At 40.1% G+C, this 21,007-nt stretch overlaps 1 protein-coding gene across 6 annotated transcripts in view; it reads left to right on the top strand.

Moving 5' to 3' along the window:
* Positions 1-358: 358 nt before the first annotated feature.
* MCM9 (minichromosome maintenance 9 homologous recombination repair factor) overlaps positions 359-21,007 on the top strand; it is a 94,108-nt gene continuing 73,459 nt past the window's right edge. Inside the window, exons 1-5 of one of the 6 annotated variants that reach the window (XR_006542458.2) lie at positions 359-716; positions 3,513-3,830; positions 10,134-10,447; positions 11,615-11,696; positions 20,242-20,442. Coding sequence is in view for 5 of the 6 variants with exons in the window: in XM_044924434.2 (XP_044780369.2) it covers positions 3,527-3,830; positions 10,134-10,447; positions 11,615-11,696; positions 20,242-20,442 (901 nt within the window). In the remaining variant the exon portion in view is untranslated. Of the gene's footprint in view, positions 717-751; positions 966-3,512; positions 3,831-10,133; positions 10,448-11,614; positions 11,697-20,241; positions 20,443-21,007 lie in introns of those variants that run through there. The other 5 variants (XM_044924434.2, XM_044924433.2, XM_025294765.3 and 2 more) reach the window with 5 other exon arrangements.

Below are 21,007 nucleotides of genomic sequence, written 5' to 3'. Positions count from 1 at the left end.
GCTATTCAGTGGAAAAAATATAGCTCTTTTAATAATGGTAGATTTCTATTAATAAAATTATCCCAAGATCCATATTTCGCAAAAAGAAATCCGTATTTTGCAGCATATCAAAAAATCAGCTCAAAATGAATCATAAACCTAAACTTAAAACCTTCATTCTAAAACTTGTGGAAGAAAACAGAAAAATCTTGCAGGCTTTGGGTCTGGCAGAGGTCTTAAGACAGAAGGAAAGCCCAGCGCGTGCAAAACCTAAGAGTCACCGCCTACCGGTCCGTCTAGCCCGCCCCGGGGCTCCTGGCGCCCGGGCCGGGACCCGCCTCGCTCCTCCCATCCAGCCCCGCCCCGCCCCGCCTCTCTCGTCCGGCAGCGCTCGGCGGGGCGCGCGCCCGCCCGCCCGCTCCTCCACCCGGAAGAGGCACCTGAGCCGCCAACTTGAGGCAGTGCGCGGCCCGGCGTCCCTCGGGAGCGCGGGCCCGATCAAGCCGCCCGCGTGGCGCCTATCTCGCCCTGGCGCCAGGCGGACCCGCGGGTGCCTGCGCGTCCCCGGGGCCGACGGCGACTCCATCGGCCCCGCGCGCGCCACCCGGCCCGCCTCCACCCGGGGCCTCTTCCCGCCTCGCGGGCCCCGCGCACTACCCCGCCGCCGGGCCTGAGCCCTTCGTGCCCCTCAGCGTCGGGAGCAGCCCCCGGTGACTTCTGACACCGCGTAACCGCCAGTAAGTGAAAGCCGCAGCTTCGTTTCACCATTCTTTATTTCTCCCGCAGTGCGTCCCAAGTCTTGCCCACACCTGGTTAATTCCAAAACTATTCAACTTCGGGCCTGGGCCGGCGACGCGGCTGCCCGCAGCCGAGCCTAGGAAGTGTTGTTGTCGGGCACGGGCAGTGTCCAGAGACGGAAGTGTGGAAAGCTGTTCTCCGGGCACAACTTGGCTCCACGTTTGCGGAGCGCCCGCGGGGAGGAGGCGGTGAGCTGAAGCTGGGGGGCGGGAAGGGGGCGGTGCCAAAGAGGGCGGATCTTAGGGTGCAGGGGCGTGGCCCCCGGAGGGGCGGTGCAGCGGGTGTGCGGGCTGTGATTCCCAGGGACCCAGCTGGAAGTTACAGCTTATGCGTCCTCCTGGGTTTTTCTTTTCTTTCTTTTTTTTTTTAAAAATATTTATTTATTTGGCTGCATGGGTCTTAGTTGAGACATGTGGGATCTATTTCCCTGACCAGGGACTGAACCTGAGTCCCCTGCATTGGGAGCACAGAATCTTAGCCACTGGACCACCAGGGAAGTCCCCTGGGTTTTTCTTGTTGGCGATTTACTTAAGAGAATAAAGTAGCACAACCTGGCTTTATTTATTTGTCTTCAAATATTCCATAAGAAAAATAAAAAGGAACTTGAAAGTTGTAAAACGCTGCTCAAGTATGGGTGAGCGTGTTTCTAGAGTTAGCAAGCTGCTTAGTCAGTTGTGCCCAGATATTGAAAGTGAATGCTTTTTTTTTTAGTGATGCTGTTTCAAAAAGACTGGGCGAAATTTAAACTGATCTTAATATGAACCATGAATTCTGAGACTACCCCCTTCCAGCCTTATGTGGAACTGCCTTTTAAGTTGCTAAGTTTTGGGCTCCAAATTTAATATGCATTTATAGAATCTTAGAGGTTATCTAAAGGGACAACAGAGGATGAGATGGTTGGATGGCATCACTGATTCGATGGACAGGAGTTTGAGCAAGCTCCTGGAGTTGGTGATGGACAGGGAAGCCTGGCATGCTGCAGTCCGTGGGGTTGCAAAGAGTCTGGGCACGACTGAGAGACTGAACTGAACTGAGACCTTATCTTATAGCCACTCTTAGAGTCCCAGTTTTGTTTTGTTTTTCCAGCAAAGGCCAAATGATGAAGATACTGTGTGATTAGTTGTTCTTTCCCAAGTGCTTTTTCTTCTTTACTCTTAGCTGAATTTATACCTACCACACACAAAATACTTATCAGTGTAGTGGCCTATGCTTCTCTTAATCTCACATTGGCATCCAGTAAGTGTCAGGATTCTTGACATAACTGTGGTACCCCTTACTCCTTTCATACCTTCGAGTAGTTTCCCAGAGAAAGCAAAATATTGCTAGTAGCATGTGTAACACATATTTAGGATGCTAAACCGTGAATGTCATAACAGTCTTCTTTCATCTTTTTCTAGGACAACAGATGTTGATTGAATGAAATAAGTCAAAGGACATTTGTCCTCCAGTGGTCTGTTTCCAAACCAAATGTGAATTTCTTAAATGATCAATTTGGGCAGTTTATTTGTAACTGTCCTTTGGCACGTCTGGGGTTGTCACTCCATTTATATTTAATTCTTGTCTCTTTTGTGCTGCCATTTGTATTGCATTTTTACCACTGTTAGAACATCACTTCATTTGATCTGTTCTTTGGTTATCTGAGGCATAGAGGACCTTTTATTGTGCTTTTTTCATTTCCCAGAATAGTGCCTTGTACATGTTATCTACATATATTCATGAAAATAGAATAGCAGCAGGCCCTTTTTAATCTGTAGATATAAATTAAAATGTAATATATTTACTTTTAATCATAGTGATTTCTCATTTAGAGACAGTTTCCTTTCCTCAATTTAATTTCCTAGTTTTTTTTTTTATACTTTTCACAACTGTTTTTGCTGAAGCCAGCTGAACCCCTTCCAGTCATAAGCACTGAAAGAACAAAGTGGGTAAGAAGTAAAATTATTTTTAAGAAGCCATTTTTTTCCTGCCAGCTAATTTCTAGTGTGGAGCTTCCTAGGAGGCTCAGTGGTTATGAATCCACCTGCCAATGCAGGAGACATGGAAAACTTGGGTTTGATCCCTGGGTTGGGAAGATCCCTTGGAGAAGGAAATGGCAACCCACTCCAGTATTCTTGCTTGGAAAATCCCAGGGACAGAGGAGCCTGATGGGCTACAGTCCATGGAGTCTCAAAAAGTCAGACATGACTTAGAGACTAAAACAACAATAGTTTTCCGAGGTTAGAAAAAGAAAATAGGAACACTTTCACCTCCAAATGTAAATTTCTAAAGCCAATTTGTTAACTCCTTAAGTCAGAATTGCTACCGGTCTGAATAGTAGTATGTAGCAGAATACAAATAAGTGTGTGTGTGTGTGTGTGAGAGAGAGAGAGAGACTAGGTTTGCCAGGGAGAGAGAGAAAAATGTTTTTTATGTGAATAAAACCTGGAACCAGGATGCTTGCAAAGAACTCTACTAGGAGGAACTTAAACCAAAAGACTGGCATTTAAGATTTTATGTGCTTAATAATTGTGCTCAGTCGCTAAGTCATGTCCAACTCTTTGTGACACCACAGACTGTAGTCCACTGGGATCTTCTGTCCATGGAATTTTCCAGGCAAGTGACTATAACAGATAATTCAGATCAAATTAGAGTCTGGCGCAAAGTCAGAATGGTTTACAGCCAAACAGTCTTTTTTGTAAACTAGTGTAGAAGTCTAGAAAAGCAAAGGTATAACACAGTCCTTTCTCTTTCTTTAGTTACCTAGATCAAGATGAATAGCGATCAAGTTACATTGGTTGGTCAAGTGTTTGAGTCCTATGTTTCAGAGTACCATAAGAACGACATACTTCTCATCTTGAAGGAAAGAGACGAAGATGCTCATTACCCAGTTGTGGTTAATGCCATGACCCTTTTTGAGACCAACATGGAAATTGGGGAATATTTCAATGCCTTCCCTAATGAAGTGCTAACTATTTTTGATAATGCACTGAGAAGATCAGCCTTGACGATTCTCCAGTCCCTTTCTCAGCCTGAAGGTCTCTCCATGAAGCAGAATCTTCATGCCAGGATATCAGGTGAATTTTACTGCCATATTGTTTTTTAGGAAGATTTTGAGAAATCCCAACATATATTGAGTTCAAGCGCTAATAATTGATTTTTATACTTAAAATGGGCTTTCCAGGTGACTCAGATAGTAAAGAATCAACCTGCAATGCAGAAGACCCAGGTTTCATCTCCAGGTCAGAAAGATCCCCTAGAGAAGGAAATGGTGACTCACTCCAGTATTCTTGCTTGGGAAAATCCCATGGATAGAGGAGCCTGGAGGGCTACAGTCTGCGGGGTTGCAAGAGTCAGACACAATTTAGCAACTAAGCCACCATACTTAAAAACGTATCCATTGTGTAATTGATGGTCACTTTTGGAGAAGAATCATGATTCTATACCATTTCTCTGGACATTTGGAAGGTTAGGCTGGCTACTAGCCATACCAACTGAGAGGAGGGAGAATATTTGTGTGCATATATACACATATGTATGTGTGTATAAAACTAATACAGCTTTCTGAGCTTTTGTGACTACTGACAATAAAAGTATAGGTAATTCAAAGAATAACAAAATTTGGTAGATGCTACCCAGTGATAAAATTCATTATTTTTATATATCAAGATTAGCATTGTGCTGGGCACCTGTCAGGCCCTCAGTAACTTGTTTGGAATGAATAACAGACAAAGCCTCTTAAGTTTAAAGAAATTGCAGCGGAGCAATTAGCAACCTGTAGTGTTAAAGCTATGTCTTTGAATTCCTGCAATCTAGGATTAGAGAACAGATGTGCCATTTTGTTTGAAAATAAGTATTTACTACATTTCAGAAAGATGGGGATTTATAAATAACAAAATCGATTGCTGTGGGACTTCCCTAGTGGTCCAGTGGTTAAGACTCTGTGCTTCCAATACAGGGGATGCAGGTTCGATCTCTGGGCAGGGAACTAAGATCCCAAATGCTGCCTGGCCAAAAAAAAAGAAAAAAAAAAAACAAAAATGAATGCTGTGATTTCAGAAAGATTAGGAGTCCCTATAGAATTCCTTGGAGATAAATTAAAATTCAAAAAAATACCAGATACTTGATTTAGGTGAAAAAATAGTATCTGCAGTTACACTTACTAGAATAAAATTATGAATATTATTAATCTTTATGTATCAGACACTAGGTAATATCTTGCTAAGATCAAGAAAAAATGTTTTGTTCTTATGATGTTTCAGAATGGTTGTTAAAAGGGACTTTAGTTGATGTTATTGAAATTGTATTTAACAAATGACTTTAGGCTGTCTTTATGTTTAGACACTTTTCGATGCTCAATTTAAATACTAAAATTCTGTCTGTCTAAGTGATCCTATTGGTTTCAGGTGAATTTAGCCCGTTTCTTCATTATCCTCTGAGAAAGTGACTTGCGAATTATATTACTACCAAAATAACATCATTCTACAAACATATCCCATGTGGGGATTTGCTAGACCCTTGGGAAACCAAAATGCATATGGTATAGTCCCTCATCTAAAGAGCCTCAAGGCTATAAGGGAGACAGCTGTATAGTTAAATTTATTTCCCAATTTATGTATGTATGCCCACAGATCCATGCATATGTACGTATTGAACATAATTGTAAAGGCACTCACTGGCATCTTTTACTTATGTGACACATGTGTCACTGAAGATATTTAGAAGATATATTAGCTCGCTGAGCAGGGAGTGAATTGTCCTAGATGATTCACCCAAGGATTCTAGACTAGAAGATGAGATCAGGGAGGGATGCAGGTGTCCCAGGCAGAATGAACCAGGAGTGGGAATGGTCTGGTTTTAGGTATATTGCACCTCCATTTTGGACTCAGGCAAGGCATTGAATTAGTAAAACCTAGGATGCCTCTGTGGCTTCCCCAGTGGCTCAGTGGTAAAGAATCCACCTGCCAATGCTCCTGCATTGGGAAACATGGGTTCGATCTCTGGGTCTAGAAGATTCCCTGGAGGAGGAAATGGCAACCCACTCTAGTATTCTCGCCAGGTGTAAATCCCAGGGACAGAGGAGTCTGGTGGGCTACCATCCACAGGGTCCCATAGAGTTGGATACGACTGAGTGACTGAACACACACACACAGGATGTCTCTGTGGTTCAATCTCCTTAGGAACATAAGACATTTTTCTGGTTTGTTTTTCTAGAATATGCATTGTTCTTTGTCTTCTGGGATTTTTATTGGTCTGAAGTTTACTTGGGCTTCCCAGGTGGTGCAGTGGTAAAGAATCGCCTGCCAGTGCAGGAGACGCAAGTTTGATTCCTGGATCGGGAACATCCCCTAGAGTAGGAAATGGCAACCTACTCCAGTATCCTTGCCTGGAAAACTGCATGGGCAGAGGAGCCTGGCAGGCTGCAGTCCATGGGGTCACAAACAGTCAGACACGACTGAGCGACTGAGCATGCATAGACACAGAAAATTTACTTGCTATTCCCAGTGGTTTTGATGAAAGGTATTCAAATACACAGCATCAAAGTAAAGTGAGAAAAAAATAGCACTCACATGGGTTTTTTTTTAACATTATTTATTTATTTATTTTTGGCTGTCCTGGGTCTTCGATGCTGTGCGGGCTTTTCTCTAGTTGCAGAGAGTGGCTGCTACTCTGCAGCTGTGTTGCACAGGCTTCCCACTGCAGTGGCTTCTCTTGTTGTGGAGCACGGGCTCTAGAGCACAGGCTCAGTAGTTGTGGCGCATAGGCTTAAGTTGCTCCATGGCAGGTGGTATCCTCTAGGATCAGGGATCGAACTCATGTCTCCTGCATTGGCAGGCAGATTCCTTACCACTGAGCCCTCAGGGAAGCCCCTCACATGTTATTTCAAGTAGTGTTTCTCAAACATTAATGGGCATCAGAATCACCTGTAGGACTTGTTAAAGTGCTGATTGCTGGGCCCCACCCCCAGAGTTATTCATGGAAGAGATCTGACCTCTTGCCCAAGAATCTGCATTTCTCAAAAGCTCTGAGGCTGATGCTGATTTCCAGGGACTGCCTGCCGGCAACCACGGGCTTGAAGTAATTGCTGCTAAGTTGCTGCTGCTAAGTCGCTTCAGTTGTGTCCGACTCTGTGCAACCCCATAGACGGCAGCCACGAGGCTCCCCCGTCCCTGGGATTCTCCAGGCAAGAACACTGGAGTGGGTTGCCATTTCCTTCTCCGATGCATGAAAGTAAAAGTGAAAGTGAAGTCGCTCAGTAGTGTCCGACTCTTGGCGACCCCATGGACTGCAGCCCCCCAGGCTCCTCCATCCATGGGATTTTCCAAGCAAGAGTACTGGAGTGGGGTGCCATTGCCTTCTCCTGAAGTAATTGATCTGGACATAACCTCTAACACAGATCTGGATGTGTCTCTGTTTTAAGTAATAATTTAATTTCTCTCGTTAAATGAGTCAGAGAATGATAGAAGTTTTTGTTGTTTAGTGTTAATGGTGGCTTAATTTCTGATGTACCTGCTGCTTTACTGGGATAAGTTGAAGAATACACTTAGTAACATATAGTAAGACAAAAAGATTAAAATAAATTGACATTTCTATCATCCCTTACTTTTTTTTAGTTGTAAGATTTTGATTTTGTGGTCAGTTTTGCTGTTACTTTTGGCTCTATCTTCATATTATAAATTTGCTTAAAAATTGCAATAATATGAAAGAGTGTGAAGATCCAAAAATATACTCACCTCTACTACCCTTTTCTGAAAATAATGCAGTTACTTTAGAATAAAAAATAAATCACTTAATGGTAATGATATCATGTTCCAGACTAATTTGTTTGATTCTAAAAAAAAAAAGTTTATTTTCACATGTATCATATACATGATTCCATTCAGTGAGATAACAACATGAAGATGTCATATTGTCCTGTATTGTTAAAGTGTAGAAGATAATGAAAAGCTGATTTTCTTAGAAAAATCAGTTGTAATTGTTTACTTAGTTTTTTTCATTAGAGATGCTATAATTGCATTTAGCCACAGGCTCCTTGGCGGGTCTGAACAGCAGGGAATTCACTCACCCTGGCACTGCAGGAGGAACACAGAGAGGGTTGGTGAGCATAAGAGGGAGGGACCCTTGTGGTTGAGCCTAAAACCCTTCACCTCCCACCTGCTTTCTTCCTGAGTGTGGAATGTCTCTCTAGCACAATTCCTCATGCTGATCGAAGTAAAACCAGTATTGCATAGTCTTGTCATGACCCAGCATGCCCAGGTCTAGATCCTCACTTGCAAGGAAAGGAAGATGTCTCTGGACCCCAGGAATACCTTCTTTTACACTCTTCCTGGCACAAGTTTCCTCCAGATATAAAGGACATCTTCTATGCATTGGTGCATTCATTTTACCATTTGGCTTAGCGCTTCTATTTTTGTACATGTGAGGGTGCTAGCCTCAATTTAGGTTTTCTTGCAGAAGGGTAAATCTGAATGTACTCTACCTTGCTGAGTGAACTGGGGAGAGTTCTCCAAAGTAGCGTAGGAAAGCTGCAGAGGTACCATGATTTGCAGATATTCACGCTTTTTGTCTGGACTAGGAGATTGGAAGTCATGAGAAAGGCAAGACTAGAGAGGGCAAGTTACAAGGCTTGAAAACACTGTCAGATTTATGTATTAATAAATCCTAAACCTAACTAGAGAAAGCACTAGCCTTTGGTCATTCCACTGCCATTTCTTTATCACTTAGCTTTGTGGTTTACTCAGAGTCATCAATGGATTTTATGTGTGGTTTGTGGCAGTGTATTCGTCATTGAGTAAGGTTAAATTTATATACTCTATTTACATTTTTACTGAGATAGAATGTAATGTACTGTATTTACATTCTACTTAACAGATAGCCCTCTTAAGGGGATCAGTTCTTTTTAAAATCCAGGTTGTTTTATCATCCATACTTTTAAAGAGAGTCCACTGACAATTGTTATTTGGAATAATTCTTTTCTATTTTTAAAAAAATTTTTATTACATATCGGAGCATAGTTGATTAACAATGTTGTGTTAGTTTCAGCCATACAACAGAGCGATTCAATTACACGTACACATGTATCTGTTCTTTTTCTAGTTCTTTTCCCATTTAGGTTATTACAGAATATTGAGCAGAGTTCCCTGTGCTCTGCAGTGGGTCCTTACTGGTTATCTATTTTAAATACAGTAGTGTGTGCATCATTTTGTTGGTTTTTAGATTTCACATGTAAGCAGTATCATATGATATTTGTCTTCCTCTATCTGACTTATTTCACTTAGTATGATAATCTCCAGGTTCATCCATGTTGTTGTAAATGGCTTTATTTCATTTGTTTTAATGGCTGAGTAATATTCCATTGTATTAAAATATATGTGCTGCATCTTCTTCTTTTTTTTTATACTGAGGTATAGCCAATTAACAATGTTGTGATAGTTTCAGGGAAACTATCAACAAAGGGACTCAGCCATACATATACATGTACCCACTCTCCCTCAAACTTCGCTTTCAACCAGGTTGCCACATAACATTGAGCAAATTTCCATGTGCTATACAGTAGGTCTTTGTTGATTATCTATTTTAAATATGGCAGTGTGTATCTGTCTATCCCAAACTCCCTAACCCTTCCTCTCATCCTTCCCTCTACTCCCATGGCAACTATAGGTTTGTTCTCTGAGTCTGTGAGTCTCTTTCTTACTTTCTTACTCTTCTGTAAGTAAATTCATTTGTATCATTTCTTTTTAGATTTCACATATAAGGGATATCATATGATATTTCTCCTCCTCTGTCTGACTTACTTCACTCCGTATGACAGTCTCTAGGTCCATTGATATTGCTGCAAATGGCATTATTTCATTCTTTTTAATGGCTGAGTAATATCCCATTGTATATATGTACTACATCTTTTTTATCCATTCCTCTGTCGATGGATATTTAGGTTGCTTCCATGTCTTGGCTGTTGTAAACAACACTGCAGTTTACATTGGGATGCATGTATTCTTGCCAACCATGTTTTTCTCCCAGGAATGGGATTTCTGGAACATATGGAAGCTGTATTTTTAGTTTTTTAAGGAATCTCCATACTGTTCTCCATAGTGACTCTGCCAATGTACATCACCATCAATAGTGTGGGAGGGTTTTCTTCTCTCCATACCCTCTCCAGCATTTATCATTTGTAGACTTTTTGATCATGGCCATTCTGACTGTTGTGTCTTTTCTATTTTCTTAATTGAGTTGATTTGACCTTTTTCTTAAGTAAAACCCAGAAGTTTTTGTCTTTTTTCCTGAAATTATACTCCTTTAGGAAATACGAGAAAAATATATTGCATGGAATCATATCTCAAGATATAAGTTGATGTGTTTTTGTTTTGTTTCTCCATCAGGATTGCCTGTTTGTCCTGAGCTGGTGAGGGAGCACATCCCTAAAACCAAGGATGTGGGACACTTCTTGTCTGTCACGGGGACAGTAATTCGAACAAGTCTGGTGAAGATCCTGGAGTTTGAGCGAGATTACATGTGTAACAAGTGCAAGCATGTATTTGTGGTCCAGGCCGACTTTGAGCAGTATTATACTTTCTTCCGGCCATCCTCATGTCCCAGCTTGGAGAACTGTGATTCTTCAAAATTCACTTGCCTCTCAGACTTGTCATCTCCAACCAGGTGTAGAGATTATCAGGAAATCAAAATTCAGGAACAGGTAAATGATCAAATACATGAGAAAAATAAATTTGAAGAAGTGTTGTTCAGCTTTGAGTAAACTGCCAGGACTCGGGAACATGTAACAGATTATATATGGAACTTGCGTCATCACCTAGTATAAGATCAAGCATGAAATTTTTTTCTCATAGAGTATAGAATTTATAGACCATAAAATGGTCATCTTTTTATAGTGAGCATTGGCAGGAAGGTTATGAAGTGACTTAATAATTATTTTAAATTGAAAAAGTGAATTTTTAAGAAGTTTACCTAAGTGATAGGAAAAAATTAAATGGGTTTAATTGGTGGTTAAACACTGGAGTGGGCAGGATTTAGGGTTTAGGTACAATTTACATGCTGTGCCAAATGAGGTATATGTAAACATTTTAAACATATGTGCATGAGCCTTAGTTTCCTTTACTTGCAACTTAAACACAAAGGCTTTATTCAGTGTCAAAGACTCAGACCCCTTCTGTCTTTCTACATACACCATTCTTAATAAATGGCTTCTATTCTTATGGTGGTCAGTGGTTCAGGATGGTGGCTACAATTCTGTAACATCTGTATCCCAGTCAAGGAATAGGAAAAAGGAAGCAAAAGCACCTGTCATCTAAACCAAGTATCCATTTAAGCTGTCTCCCTCAAAGTCTTCTGCAACAAGTTTGCTTGTGTCTCATTGGTCAGAACTTAGTCATATGACCACACTTAGCTGCAAGGGAACCTGAGAGATTAGTCTCCTATAAAGGAAGTAATAAGGCACACATATAATAAGAATAAAGCTAGAGTTCTCTTACTAATGAATAATCAAAGGAACTGAGTGATTTGTCCCAGGTCTTATGAATAGAGATCAGGGTAGAACTGCCTCTCTTTTCTGGTTAAGTAACTTTATTATTGTGTTTAGTAGCTGGAGCATGTTTTATTTTGACCACCCACCAGGTTGATTATACTTTGAGCTATTTCCATCTGGATGTTTTTATTTTAGTTTAGTTTTAGTAAATTCTTCAACTGATAGTAGGCACAAGTTTCAAGAAAATTCCTTAAATCCCCATCATAATTAAATTGCATGATAATACCAGAGAAACAGACAGTAATGTCAAGAACTGCTAGGCTTCTGAATATTTAGTATATATCTACATGTACTCAGTATCCTCTTTCTTTTCCTTGCTAGGTTCAAAGGCTATCTGTTGGAAGTATTCCACGATCGATGCAGGTTATCCTGGAAGATGATTTAGTAGACAGTTGCAAATCTGGTAAGAATGAACTTTTGTTAACTTATATAGTAGGTCTCAGCTTTCTTCACAGTCCAACTCTCACATCCATACGTGACCACTAGAAAAACCATAGCCTTGACTAGACGGACCTTTGTTGGCAAAGTAATGTCTCTGCTTTTCAATATGCTATCTAGGTTGATCATAACCTTCCTTCCAAGGAGTGAGCGTCTTTTAATTTCATGGCTGCAGTCACCATCTGCAGTGATTTTGGAGCCCCCAAAAATAAAGTCTGACACTGTTTCCACTGTTTCCCCATCTATTTGCCATGAAGTGATGGGACCAGATGCCATGACCTTAGTTTTCTGAATGTTGAGCTTTAGGCCAACTTTTTCACTCTCCACTTTCACTTTCATCAAGAGGCTCTTTAGTTCCTCTTCACTTTCTGCCATAAGGGTGGTGTCATCTGCATATCTGAGGTTATTGATATTTCATGCTTTTGAACTGTGGTGTTGGAGAAGACTCTTGAGAGTCCCTTGGACTGCAAGGAGATCCAACCAGTCCATTCTACAGGAGATCAGTCCTGAGTGTTCATTGGAAAGACTGAGGCTAAGGCTGAAACTCCAATACTTTGGCCACTTCATGCCAAGAGTTGACTCATTGGAAAAGACCCTGATGCTGGGAGGGATTGGGGGCAGGAGGAGAAGGGGACAACAGAGGATGAGATGGCTGGATGGCATCACCGACTCAATGGACATGAGTCTGAGTAAACTTCGGGAGTTGGTGATGGACAGGGAGGCCTTGGGGTGCTACAATTCATGGGGTCACAAAGAGTCGGACACGACTGAGCGACTGAACTGAAAGTATTGATTGGGCTTCCCAGGTGGCGTAGTTGTAAAGAATCCACCTGCCAATCAGGAGATGTGTGTTCGATCCCTGGGTCAGGCAGATCCCCTGGAGACGGAAATGGCAACCCACTCCTGTATTCTTGCCTGGGAAATCCCATGGACAGATGAGCCTTACATGCTACAGTCCATGGGGTTCCAAAAGAGTCAAGACATGACTTAGTGACTAAACAACAACAACAAAAGTATTGATTAGGAAAAACCACGTTTCATTTTCCTGAGATCAACTGCAAGTGAATGTGGGGAACTTGAGAACAGATACTGGCATGAGGTGGGAGGTGATAGAGGGAAGAAGCTGGGCTGGAGCTCAGCGATCTAGTCTAGCTGTTTGTTTAATAGATGAAGAACCTGACTTGCCCATGAGAGCTTAACCTTTCTGTTTTTCTTATTCCAAAAACCTTAAAAACTTGGTTCTATATGTTTGCTTACTGATTTTCACTGGCTATTTTCACTAGTTAATTTTCACTGAACATTTAATTTGAATTGAAGTTGGGTCAGAAAATAGAAATGATTATTATTGATGACTGCCTTTCAATTTATTTCAACATGTCCTGCTTTAAATATTTCCCGCCCTCACATAAAAGACCTTAATCTCTATAAAAGACGAATAGTACCTGTGTGTCCCCTGAGGCGTAACAGGTATGTTTGACCTCTTATTTCATATCCCAGTGCTCCCCTACTTGGACAAATCAAGAATGTTTCATTCCTCTAAATTCCATCATTTCCCTTTTATTAACCCTTGACTTCTCCAAATGCCTTATTTAAAAAATATTTACTGAGCTGGCATTTCATTAAAATGATGAGGCAAAGGCTCTATGAAAACAAAGAGTTTAGTATCTACGAGTGAAGAATAATTCCTTGTCAAAAGGCTTTCCCCTTCCACCAAGAATCACCAACTCATACTTTGATATTTATATCAAATATAGTAACAATTTATAGTTCTCCAAACAATATTTTAAGTAAATAATAGCTTTGATCAGGGATTGCCTACTAAATGGACAAGGCTATGTAAGAGTACCTTGTTCATAGAAGACTCTTGATTTTAACCAGAATTTTTAATATCTGGATCAGCAAAGCAGTGCTTGTATGAGCTTAGCTAGAACATGAAAATGTCCTTTGATAGAGATTAAGATGTTTTCATCCAGTTGGTCTGAACTGAATTCTTTCTGCACTTAAAAAAAAAAAATTTTAAGGTATTTTTCTTTCACATGTCACTTACAATAAAGAATGGCTGGCAGCAGTCTGTCAACAGCTATTTTTTCATTTATCCACTGCTACAAACCTTTTTGAGAATCAGAAGACATAAGTAGCATAATCGTTGCCCTCGGGGAATTCACAGTCTAGTTAGGAACCCCAGTCTGACATTGCAGAGTAGTGAAGTCGGAGGTTATATGCTGATAACTGGCGGTGAGGCAGATCAGACAGGTCTGACCATGGGTGGCTGCAGTGGTAAATACGCGGCAGAAGAGGGGCACAGACAGATGGGATTGTGTAATGCGAGAATTTTAGTTTCCTGAAAGTATTATTGTTTCCAATAACATTTACTGTAGAAAATCACGTAAGTTTCAAATGAGTATTTATTGCCTTGGACTATCTCATAAACCTCACAGTTGGAGTACTCCACATTTTACACATTGTTGCCACTTAGTGGAGTCATGGTATTTCTAGTGGGTACAATATCTGAAACATAAGTTTCTCATTTGACTTAATAGAGAAACAGCATCTATAAAATGACCCATTTAAATGACCATAGTAGAGAACTCATCAAAGTGTTCATATAATGTTGCCCTGGTTATGTTCATCTAAAAAAAAATTGGGCACAGTCAATATAGGAAATGATCACTCTTCCTGATGGGCTTTGAAAACCATCCAGCAGTGGTTTAGGAAGGATCTTGAAAGTGTATGAAGAACCTATTGAATGGCTTTGTCACCATTTACTATCAAGTTGCCTGAGGCTAGAAATATGCCTTCTATTCGGTGAATTGCTACCACCAGTTGCATTAACTTAGCATTCACAGAAGACTTCTCTTTAAGAAAGCAAAGCACTCCAGATTACACATCACACGTTTATGTTTAGAGAGTGAAAGGCATTTTGCATCAACAAATATCAAAAATTAATATTTGATACAGGCTTGGAAATGAAGACTTGCCGGTTAAGTTTATAGTGCAAAGTATAAATTCCAGTGTTGGTTTAAGGTATTTCCAGCATCCTATGTGCAACAAGATTGAAATCTTGGGGACTAGGATTATATCTTTTTTTTTCTTTTGGCCCCCTTTTCTCTAGCACCAAAATATTGAATGCCAAGCAATCACCTATACTTCTTAATTGGTTTATTGAATTGTATGTAATGATAAAAAATATGTCAGTATTTGGAGAATATTCCTATAAACTATCCAAGGCCTCTTAGGAAAAACCTGTAAAAGTTTAATATTCTACTCATTAATCAAGAATGGGTGAACAACACACTGCTGAATAACCAACAAATCACAGAAGAAATCAAAAAAGAAATCAAAATATGCATAGAAATGAATGAAAATGAAAACACAACAACCCAAAACCTATTCAGTTCAGTTCAGTTGCTCAGTCGTGTCCAACTCTTTGCGACCCCATGAACCACAGCACACCAGGCCTCCCTGTCCATCACCAACTCCTGGAGTTCACCCAAACCCATATCCATTGAGTCTGTGATGCCATCCAACCATCTCATCCTCCATTGTCCCCTTCTCCTCCTGCCCTCAATCTTTCCCAGCATCAGGGTCTTTTCAAATAAGTCAGCTCTCCGCATCAGGTGGCCAAAGTATTGGAGTTTCAGCTTCAACATCAGTCCTTCCAATGAATTCCCAGGACTGATCTCCTTTAGGATGGACTGGTTGGATCCCCTTACAGTCCAAGGGACTCTCAAGAGTCTTCTCTAACCCCACAGTTCAAAATAATCAATTCTTCAGCGCTCAGCTTTCTTTATAGTCCAACTCTCACATCCACACATGACACTGGAAAAACCATAGCCTTGACTAGATGAACCTTTGTTGGCAAAGTAATGTCTCTGCTTTTGAATATGCTGTCTAGGTTGGTCATAACTTTCCTTCCAAGGAGTAAGCATCTTTTAATTTCATGGCTGCAGTCACCATCTACAGTGATTTTGGAGCCCAGAAAATTAAAATCAGCTACTGTTTCCACTGTTTCCCCATCTATTTGCCATGAAGTGATGGGACCAGATGCCATGATCTTAGTTTTCTGAATATTGAGCTTTAAGCCAACTTTTTTACTCTCCTCTTTCACTTTCATCAAGAGGCTCTCTAGTTCTTCTTCACTTTCTGCCATAAGGGTAGTGTCATCTGCGTATCTGAGGTTATTGATCTTTCTCCTGGCAATCTTGATTCCAGCCTGTGCTTCCTCCAGCCCAGTGTTTCTCATGATGTACTCTGCATATAAGTTAAATAAGCAGGGTGACAATATACAGCCTTGACCTACTCCTTTTCCTGTTTGGAACCAGTCTGTTGTTCCATGTCTGGGACACTGTAAAAGCAGTGCTAAGGGGAAGGTTCATAGCAATACAGGCTTACCTCAAGAAACAAGAAAAAAGTCAAATAAATAACCCAACTCTACACCTAAAGCAACTAGAAAAGGAAGAAATGAAGAACCCCAGGGTTAGTAGAAGGAGCGAAATCTTAAAAATCAGGGCAGAAATAAATGCAAAAGAAACAAAAGAGACCATAGCAAAAATCAACAAAGCCAAAAGCTGGTTCTTTGAGAAGATAAATAAAATTGACAAACCATCAGCCAGACTCATCAAGAAACAAAGGGAGAAGAATCAGATCAACAAAATTAGAAATGAAAATGGAGAGATCACAACAGACAACACAGAAATACAAAGGATCATAAGAGACTATTGTCAGCAATTATATGCCAATAAAATGGACAACCTGGAAGAAATGGACAAATTCTTAGAAAAGTACAACTTTCCAAAACTGAACCAGGAAGAAACAGAAAATCTTAGCAGACCAGTCACAAGCACGGAAATTGAAACTGTAATCAAATCTTCCAGCAAACAAAAGCCCAGGTCCAGACGGCTTCACAGCTGAATTCTACCGAAAATTTAGAGAAGAGCTAACACCTGTCCTACTCAAACTCTTCCAGAAAATTGCAGAGGAAGGTAAACTTCCAAACTCATTCTATGAGGCCACCATCACCCTAATACCAAAACCTGACAAAGATGCCACAGAAAAAGAAAACTACAGGCCAATATCACTGATGAACATAGATGCAAAAATCCTTAACAAAATTCTAGCAAACAGAATCCAACAACATATTAAAAAGATCATACATCATGACCAAGTGGGCTTTATCCCAGGGATGCAAGGATTCTTCAATATCTGCAAATCAATCAACGTAATACACCACATTAACAAATTGAAAGATAAAAGCCATATGATTATCTCAATAGACGCAGAGAAAGCCTTTGGCAAAATTCAACATCCATTTATGATAAAAACCCTCCAGAAAGCAGGAATAGAAGGAACATACCTCAACATAGTAAAAGCTATATATGACAAACCCACAGCAAACATTATCCTCAATGGTGAAAAACTGAAAGCATTTCCCCTAAAGTCAGGAACAAGACAACGGTGCCCACTCTCACCACTGCTATTCAACATAGCAATCAGAGCAGAAAAAGAAATAAAAGGAATCCAGATTGGAAAAGAGGAAGTAAAGCTCTCACTGTTTGCAGATGACATGATCCTCTACATAGAAAACCCTAAAGACTCCACCAGAAAATGACTAGAGCTAATCAATGAATATAGTAAAGTTGCAGGATATAAAATTTAACACACAGAAATCCCTTGCATTCCTATACGCTAATAATGAGAAAACAGAGAAATTAAGGAAACAATTCCATTCACCATTGCAACAAAAATAATTAAATACTTAGGAATATATCTACCTAAAGAAACAAAAGACCTATATATAGAAAACTATAAAACACTGATGAAAGAAATCAAAGAGGACACTAATAGATGGATAAATATACCATGTTCATGGATTGGAAGAATCAATATAGTGAAAATGAGTATACTACCCAAAGCAATCTATCGATTCAGTGCAATCCCTATCAAGGTACCAATGGTATTTTTCACAGAACTAGAGCAAATAATTTCACAATTTGTATGGAAATACAAAAAACCTCGAATAGCCAAAGCAATCTTGAGAAAGAAGAATGGAACTGGTGGAATCAACCTGCCTGACTTCAGACTGTACTACAAAGCCACAGTCATCAAGACAGTATGGTACTGGCACAAAGACAGAAATATAGATCAATGGAACAAAATAGAAAGCCCAGGGATAAATCCACGCACCTATGGACACCTTGTCTTCGACAAAGGAGGCAAGAATATACAGTGGAGAAAAGATAATCTCTTTAACAAGTGGTGCTGGGAAAACTGGTCAACCACTTGTAAAAGAATGAAACTAGAACACTTCCTAACACCATGCACAAAAATAAACTCAAAATGGATTAAAGATCTAAACGTAAGACCAGAAACTATAAAACTCCTAGAGGAGAACATAGGCAAAGCACTCTCCAACATAAATCACAGCAGGATCCTCTATGACCCACCTCCCAGAGTATTGGAAATTAAAGAAAAAATGGGACCTAATTAAACTTAAAAGCTTTTGCACAACAAAGGAAACTATAAACAAGGTGAAAAGACAGCCTTCAGAATGGGAGAAAGTAATAGCAAATGAAGCAAATGACAAATAATTAATCTCAAAAATATACAAGCAACTCCTGCAGATCAATTCCAGAAAAATGAACAACCCAATCAAAAAATGGGCCAAAGAACTAAATAGACATTTCTCCAAAGAAGACATACAGATGGCTAACATACACATGAAAAGATGCTCAACATCACTCATTATCAGAGAAATGCAAATCAAAACCACAGTGAGGTACCATTTCATACCAGTTAGAATGGCTGCTATCCAAAAGTCTACAAACAATAAATGCTGGAGAGGGTGTGGAGAAAAGGGAACCCTCTTACACTGTTGGTGGGAATGCAAACTAGTACAGTTACTATGGAGAACAGTGTGGAGATTCCTTAAAAAACTGGAAATAGAACTGCCATATGACCCAGCAATCCCACTGCTGGGCATACACACCGAGGAAACCAGAAGGGAAGGAGACACGTGTACCCCAATGTTCATCGCAACACTGTTTATAACAGCCAGGACATGGAAGCAACCTAGATGTCCATCAGCAGACAAATGGATAAGAAAATGTGGTACGTATACACAATGGAATATTACTCAGCCATTAAAAAGAATACATTTGAATCAGTTCTAATGAGGTGGATGAAACTGGAGCCTATTAAACAGAGTGAAGTAAGCCAGAAAGAAAAACACCAATACAGTATACTAACGCATATATATGGAATTTAGAAAGATGGTAATGATGACCCTATATGCGAGACAGAAAAGAGACACATGTATAGAACAGTCTTTTGGACTCTGTGGGAGATGGCGAGAGTGGGATGATTTGGGGGAATCACATTGAAACATGTATATTATCATATATGAAACAAATCGCCAGTCCAGGTTCGTTGCATGAGACAGGGTGCTCATGGCTGGTGCACTGGGATGACCCAGAGGGATGGTATAGGGAGGGAGGTGGGAGGGGGGTTCAGGATGGGGAACACATGTACACCTGTGGCGGATTCATGCTGATATATGGCAAAACCACTACAATATTGTAAAGTAATTAGCCTCCAATTAAAATAAATATATATTAAAAAAAAAAAAAAAGAATGGGAGAGTGTCCATAAGTGGGAAGGAACCAATCAAGAAGAATCAAGTGGGATTTTTGCTTTCATAGCTTGTGGAGAGGAGCTTTGAAATAGAACTAGTATTCATTCATTTCTTGGTGCACTCATTCTTTTGTCCTTTAAAAAACAAAAAAGGTGAGTGAACGTTAATAAGTGTACTTGAGTAAAAATGAATACACTGGGAACTAGAAGTAGTATCATTGTACCCATCATCACAATATTGTCTGCTTTCCTGACACCGGTTGATTGTGCAGTTGGACCTTGAACAACAGTGCTTTGAACAGCATGGGTCCACATATACACAGGTTTTTCTCAACAGTAAATATACTAGAGTACTACATGATGCACGGTTGGTTGAAGCCATGGATGTGGAACCGCAGATTTGGACTTGAGCATCCCCGGATTTTGATATCTGAGGTTGATTCTGGAACCAATCCCCTGGGAATATTGAAGGACAGACTGCACTTTATCCTTCTGGCTGCAGTCCCCACCTCTTGATTAAATGAGAACGACATGGTTACTGTTCTGAGAGGATGAACATTTCACGCAATAGAATCACAGTGAATATATCATCCAGTATTTTCCCAGGGACAGGTTAGAATTTGGTGTGATTGTCATATGGCAGATTAAGAAAAATTAAAGTGCTGGCTTTAGCTTTTAGCTGTGCAAATACTAGTGCCTGATTAAAAAAAATAAATAAATCGGGACACTGTGTTCTTTTGCCCCGAATGGTTTCTAGAGGAATGTACACCACTCTAAAACCCTGGTGGGGTAGTGGTTGATTTCTTGGTTCTGGTCCTTTGTCGAGTTTGTGCCCAAGCAGGCAGGTGCTACTGCTGGATTCACTCAGTGCTTTTTTCCAGGTGATGACATCACTATTTATGGAGTTGTAATGCAGCGGTGGAAGCCCTTTAAGCAAGATGTGCGCTGTGAAGTGGAGATAGTCCTGAAGGCCAATTATATCCAAGTAAATAACGAAGAGTCTGCAGGGGTCAACATGGATGAGGAGGTCCGAAAGGAATTTGAAGACTTTTGGGAACACTATAAGAGCGATCCTTTTGCAGGTTTGTGATTAAGGGTATGGAGCTGATATTTATTAATGGCATTTCATTCATGATGTTGGTGATTTACATGCTGTGCATCAGTGGCTGTGTTCTGAGGGAGTAGCTTTAGCCAGTGCCTCTAGCTATAATCTCCCTTTAAAGCCCTTTTCTGGCATAATCCTCTCTGTTCAGTGATCTTACTAGAAATCCCAAGAGATTTTCCATTTCCAACTATTATTTTAATATCTCTTATCTGGCCAAAATAGTTTCAGAGTTTTCTACCTTCTTTACCAATTATAGTTCCTCCTTAAACAGGCAAAACTCATTCTGTTATGAAACTTTATTCTGTTAAAATCATTTCTCTTCTGATTCATCTTGTATCATTAAGACAGCTTCACTCTTTTACCTAAAGATTTAAAAATATGGAATGGTAAAAAAGATGGTAAGAGAGATGCAAAAAATCTTTGTCATCACAGCAAAAATTTCTGAGTATGACACTTAAGATGTAATTACACAGATGAAAACATTATAGCCTTTGGGTTTCTAGAGCATTTTTTATTAAAAAATCCCAACTATATAAAACACC

The sequence above is a fragment of the Bubalus bubalis genome, chromosome 10 (genome assembly GCF_019923935.1).
Source record: "Bubalus bubalis isolate 160015118507 breed Murrah chromosome 10, NDDB_SH_1, whole genome shotgun sequence".
NCBI classification, from domain to species: Eukaryota; Metazoa; Chordata; class Mammalia; order Artiodactyla; family Bovidae; genus Bubalus; species Bubalus bubalis.
The sequence above is the reverse complement of the archived record's forward strand: the minus strand, read 5'-3'. Positions and strand labels throughout refer to the sequence as shown.